Source organism: Centruroides sculpturatus, unplaced genomic scaffold (assembly GCF_000671375.1).
Source record: "Centruroides sculpturatus isolate CEXI.00-Female unplaced genomic scaffold, Cexi_2.0 scaffold168, whole genome shotgun sequence".
NCBI lineage: Eukaryota > Metazoa > Arthropoda > Arachnida > Scorpiones > Buthidae > Centruroides > Centruroides sculpturatus.
Genome location: NW_019384519.1, coordinates 709,841 through 716,584, shown reverse-complemented (window position 1 = coordinate 716,584; position 6,744 = coordinate 709,841). Strand labels below are relative to the sequence as shown.

The window sequence follows — 6,744 nt, the reverse complement described above, 5'->3', positions numbered from 1 at the left end:
CGAAGCCAAAATTTTCAAATTCGATTCATGGGCTGAAATATTACACGTCAAAATTTACCATGTAAAGACTACGGGCCGATTGCCAATTTTAAGATTAAAACAATCACAGGACCACTAAACATCAGTTTCTGCAAATACAGTCCGTTCCAAAAGGAAATATTCATTGTGAAATAATGACAATAATAAAGAAATAATAAATACATTATGCAACCGATTCTATACAGACAGAAATGCCACTACTGGATAAATATAGAGTTGCATAATTAATATGTAATCACCCCTTGTCAGTCTCCCCTTGGCCAAATTGGTGTAACTATCTCCCAATCTCTTATGATTTTGCCACATAAAAGGTCTTTTTTTCCTTTCGTACTTGTATGAAAAAAACAATACAAAACAATAGAAGGGGATTGATTATTGGTTTCTTATAATATCGTATAATAATAATTTTATCAAAAACCAGAAATGAATTTGAACAATGTGTATAGGATATAGTTGTTGTAAAATGATTGAAGCATTTCTGCTTCAGCACTTAAATCACAATTAACATCAAAAACAGCTACAGGACTAGTAGATTAGTGATGAATTTTTGAAGAATATAATTCTGGATTTCAAGATATATTAAAGGATTTATTATGGGAATAGGAAAATTATTTTCTTAGTTTGAACAAGGTCATATAACTAAACTGTAGAAATTGAAACTTTTAATAACGGACATTTGTAGAATACTGAATTATTTTCATCATATTGTTGCAAATTACATCAATTCAAGTGGATAATATGGAATAAAATAGTCATCTGGAATACTTCCTGCTCTGAATTCATGTCAAAAGAGAAAAATTTGCAGGAAAATTAGTAATTCTACAATGAGGAAAATTGTATCTCCTCCAGCCATGTGTCAAAATTAACAGTATACAAAGTTATCAAATCATGTGATCATCTATCAAAGTAAGAAAATTAAACAAATTCGACTAAATATTGCATGACATGGACTAATGGCAATAATAGATATGGAGTGGTGACAAGAAATTAAGCGTTGATGGACCAGATGGCTGGAGAAGCTGTTGGCAAAATGACTTAATTTATTCAAGACGGTAGCAAGATGGTGGAGGTGTCATGATATAGTATGCACGTGGATGAGGTGGTATGACAAATCTAGCTTTTATCTCTGGTTGTATTATTGATGTAGGATACTAGCAAGTACTAGATTTGCACTTAATTCATTTCAGAAAAAAATTGAGGGAAGTTTTTCTTATTTCTACAACATAACGCACTCACTCATAATACAAAATTAATTTGGGACTGACTTTTTTAGCAGTATTTATGGCATGGACTGGTCCACACGCTTTCCTGATGTTAATCCTGTAGAAAACATGTTTTATATCTTAGCAACAAAAGTATATATCAATGGAAAGAAATATACATCAGTGGAATCATTGAAAAGGCAAACACTGATGTTTGGCACGAAATTACAGATGAAGAGAAAAATCTTAGTAAAACAATGTCAGATAGAGTTTACGAAGTAACGTATTAAAAAGGTGGACATATTGCTTACTAGCAATAAATAAAATTACTTATGATTTAAACATTGTGGCTCTATCATTTTGGGATAAGTCTAACATAACACCATTGTTAAAATCCACTTAATAATTTAATCAAAAAACGGTAATAAAATAAAAATATGTTATATAATAGTCAATTCCCTTCTATTGCTTTGTAATATGGTTTTTATTTCTTCATTAATGGCATCTTTTCACAGTGGCTCTATCATTTCGTAATGCATTGTATGCGTAACTCGGAAAAGCCGATGTCGTGAAAAAGCCAGAATTTTGAAATTTCATTTATGGAACGAGATAATCGAGGTTAAAATTTCTCATGTAAAGCCTACGGTCAGAGTTCATATAGACATTTAACATACAATGTCATGACGAAATTAATTTTTGAAAACACGCACGTGTGTATCGTGATTTATCACATAAAAGACCATTTGCGCAGAAATAGGGTAAAAATAATCTCTTAAGAATTAATTGATGGGAACACAGCATATGAGCGATCTTCCAAGGAAAAGTGCCTTCCGGAGGCTTGCCCCTATTTAGGTGTAAGACACGTGAAAGAAACTCTGGAAACTCCACGCAACAAGCCCATTGGTGACGCGCGAACCCACGACCCGTGTTCTGTAGTGTTAGCCTCTCGAATACTGGTGGAACTCTTATGAATAACATACTGTACTTTTATTACGCGCCATACGTAACGCTATATGTATTATGAATAAATAATGCTTTTACCATCTTTTGTACATTATTCTATTTAATATTTATTTCCATAAAACATATACGAGATTAATGGTACATTTATTCGTTGTGTCTATATTAATACGATCAAAGCCTAATCGGTTTCAGGTTTTACGTATGACATTATTTGCATAAAATTGTAAACATTACATAACTAGATTATTAATTAGATAACTGCCGAACAAATGTTCCAAAATAATTCTCTTCTTAATTTAAATAATAATATTTTCTTCCGAAAATTCTTCAACAGGATATTAAATTCACTGCTGTAATTGTTTATCGTGGTATATATTCATTTCTTCCAAATATTCATCAAGGGACTACCTTTTGTTTTCTCTTTTATTCTTTCTTCCATCCTTCGTTCTTGTTCCGGAGTAAAATAATTTTTCCAATCTCCAACAACGCCTTTACGAACGAATTCTACTTCATTATTTTTAACCAACCACGAATGTTCTGCCATGAATTTGTTAAAGGCTTTAACACCTGATGGTATATTATCTGAAATTTTAGAAGTTGATAAAAAAATATGTTTAAATGATTCATTTAATGAATTCTTCATATAATTAATGCTGCTATATTTGAGAACTTTATCGAGAATATCAGGATTATTCGTTAATGTTTCGTAATGCTCTTCACCCAAAAACTTTGCAATTTTCAATATTTCATTTTTTGTGTCGGCTTTCAAATCTTCGTATGTTACAAAATGGATGTTAGGTTCGTTCTTATGTTCGTACCAGGATAAATGATGATCGAAATAATCTCCATAATCCGTTTGGCCGTTTATGAACATTTCAAAAAATTCATCAAAGGTTCCATCGCTAAAATTATAAGAAGGTAATGATTTTGTATGATGATAAAAAGACACACAACAATCCTTGGGATTTCGTGCCACGTATATATATTTAGCCTCAGATGAAAACGGTATCAAATGAAAAGGCAAATGGCTTTTAATTGGGCCCGGATCAGTCATATATTCCAATGCATCCACACCTGTAAATTCTAAGAAAGGCGAGTTTTGTAAATAATCTCTTGCATCGATTACGGGTCTTCCTTTCCTCATCATAACTGTAACGATATATTGCATCCACGTTGTTCCACATTTGGGATAAGTAACTACAAATAAATCTCCAGGCTTTGGCTTATAATCGATTGCAGATTTCAGAGCTTCTAATGAGAAGCCTCCAGGCATTCGTATGTAAGGATAATCATTATAATTCGGTCTTTTAAGTTTTGCAGACAAAACGGAAGGTGAATCTGCTGTATTAAATAAAGCGGTTAGTTATTAATTACATAAAAATATTTATTAATTTACGTTTTAATTTTAAATAATCATGTAAAATTTGAGAAAAGTATACTATGCACAATAGATACTTATTGTTCGAGAACAAGTTGATTGACATTGTAATTATAGAAATTAAAGTTAGTGGTTAATTAGAGTATTAAAAATTTTTGGGTTGTCAGACCAAAGACTATGTTGGCCTCTATATACTATAACGTGATTAAAATTTCTGACAACAAAGCGAGACATTTTTTGACGTTTTTAAGTCTTTCTGTTTTGTGGCCATTAAGAGTTTTTTCATGTGAATGATCAGTTCGGCCGTGCCCATTATGGGCATGGCCGAACTCTATACGTCTTCGATGGTCTGCCCATGAAAATTTCCTAGAAAGTTCTGTCTCAGATTCTATCTTTAAATAAAGCAGATCTCTGAACGAAAACTGAAGGACAAGACCAGAGTTCGACAAAGTGGGACCCAGTACCTGAGTTAAAATATTTACACTCACAAATAAGATGCAGAGGAGTCTTTACAACAGATCCACAAAACCGGCAAAAAGCTGAGGAGAAAGTTTCAGTCAACAAATGTTTACGAAAGTGATTAAATCTAGTCACAGCACCTACCAAAAAGTGAACACGATTTAGGTCGAAAGCCAAGATACCCTTAATTCGTTCAGGGAGCAGGTTAGGCAACGAATTCTTATTCTGCTTTAAGCCAGGAAGTAACTTCCAGTGCAAATAATTATTGGAGATAGTCAATTCTTTAACAGCTCTAAAAATAATATGTTAAGAAATACCGAAAGCTGGTTCTGGCCCGTACAAAGGGATATTAAACACCCTGCCTGGTGAGTAAAATAGCAATTACATTGCCATGGCACCCACTGTGTTTCAAGCAGAGTTCTAGTAGCACTGAGGAGCAAATAGTACTCCCCAACAAGTTTCAAAGTAGTCTTACAAGTGTCTTTAAAAAGATTGAGATTTAAGTGCTGTATGAAAACGGATACACTGATCTCAAACCCGTCTTTATACATTAATAGAATTAATTTTTAGGATAACTAAATTTTTATTTAATAAGTCACTAAGCTAGAATTTACTGATTAGGAACGACCGTTTGAATCCGGTATTTTATAGAAAAACCAGTGACTAGAACCCTAAAAAACATCGGAAAAAATGGTTTTCAATGCTGTTTTGACAAATGGTATGGATGTTAGTAGATGTGATTAGCTGAATATGCTTATTTTGAAAGAGAATTTCTGTAAATGCTCGTACTATTAACGTAATAAAAATTATGTTAATAGATTATCATGAGATTTTCAATCCTACTATTGACTTTAACATTGCTACTGATAACTGTTTTTAAATAATTCACATTCAGGTGGGAAAAACAATTATCAACAATTATCAATTGCAACGCTTTCATTAGTAGCCGCAAAAATTAATATAACAAGTTTCTTATTTTAATATATTTGAATTATATTATTAATAGTAAAATATTGTTTTCTAAGAGTGATTATTTTCGTTACTAGTAATTGTCGTACAGTATTTTACGTGATTATTTTATTAGCTAATTAAATAGAATTTTTTTGGTTTCAGTTTTTAGAGTTTTGTTTATTACAGTATGCATTTTGCTTTAACTTATATAATAATAAAACAATTTACTGTGCTATTATTAAAAACATATTTTATAAAGTGCAGTGTTAGACTTAAATACTGTACGTCTACTGCATTAGATCTTAATCTTTTCCTATCCCTTCATTTCTTAAATGTTTAAATGCAAGTCTCACTTGAAATGTCTTCCTATCTAAGCAGAAAGAATCGTTTTAACTTTAAGGATATTTTCCTTTCTTAATTACTTGAGTGTAAATTAAGAAATTAAGGAAAGGAAACTATTCATGGTCATTCATCGACAAAAGAAACGTTTACATCTAGGTTAAGGACTTATAGCAAAAAGTATATTATTATAAACACAGATTTGATATTGGTACACTTTATTAAGATCTCCCATCCTTCAGAAAAGTGATCATCCATCTTCACCCCTTCATCCCAAATTAAGAATCACTGCTCTAGTCCTGAGCCGAATAAAAATAAAATTGGATGATTTATTAAAACAGTTTTACATTTATATCCATCTTTTAAAAATTATATTTTATTGACTGGAATAATTGACAAAAATCTAATATTTTTTTATGAAATAATAATATTTAAATTATCGTTAGAAAATATAATAAAATGTAGGTGATGCAATAACACTTTCTTACGCAATAGTGATTGAGGCAAATAAAAATAAGATAAATTCTTATCATATATTTAAATGGGAAAAAAACACCGAAATCGGTCAACTGTAACTCATTCCGATAAAAAAAAATAATAGAAAATAAAGTAGGAAATTTGAAATTATTCATAATATATACAGGAAATAAATAAAATAAGTCTAATTTTTATCGGAATGTTGTTATAAACAATACCAAGGACGAGTCTAGTCGGTGAAGGATACGAATTCTTGGCCATACAAAAATAGATTGAACGAATATTTAATTTTATTATATTTTTGTCGAAACTTTTTGAGTGAATTATTAATAAAATATTAGAAAATTAGAATGATAGTAATAAAGTACGGTTCCCAAAGGTCTCACAAAAACTATATAATATTACTTGTATTTTATAATCACTGCGTGTAAGTGTTGTACTAGAATACAATGACGAGTCTTGCCACTATCAAACTAAGTACGGTGTTTTAATAACAAATATTCAGAGTCACCTACGTTCAAACGAATCAAAAATTAGCAAAGGAAAAATTACAAAGAAAGAAAAAAAAGCATTCAAATATATTTGAATATTTTACAAAAATATAAATAGAAAGGAAATAAATTAATTTGTATATTTTATACGATTGAAAAACAATAAAAAATCTGTTATTCATTATTACAACAAGAAGGGAAGTGTCTAATAAACTTAGAAAAAACATAAAAGTTTGAAATTAATCTCTTGTAAAAGATCGTATTTATAAAATGTAAAATATTTACCATTATTATTGTCAAAATCTTCACTCATTTTTCAATGTTCTGTTTATTTCTGTCCGACTTCTATCTCAAATAAAACCGTAAAAACCTTGAGAGATAATTATTATAGATTATGTCACGTGACCGGCATGCTGTGTCACGCGCTTGTGAAAAACGTCATACA

The 6,744-nt window shown here is 30.6% G+C and overlaps 1 protein-coding gene across 1 annotated transcript; it reads right to left on the bottom strand.

The window, feature by feature from the left end:
- Positions 1 to 2,495: 2,495 nt before the first annotated feature.
- Positions 2,496 to 6,682, bottom strand: LOC111622692 (sulfotransferase 1C2-like). The gene is made up of 2 exons (XM_023365116.1): positions 6,585 to 6,682; positions 2,496 to 3,545 (listed from the first exon to the last, which is right to left on the bottom strand). The coding sequence occupies exons 1-2, from the start codon at positions 6,610 to 6,612 to the stop codon at positions 2,581 to 2,583; spliced, it is 993 nt and encodes a 330-aa protein (XP_023220884.1). The 5' UTR covers positions 6,613 to 6,682; the 3' UTR covers positions 2,496 to 2,580.
- Positions 6,683 to 6,744: the final 62 nt, after the last annotated feature.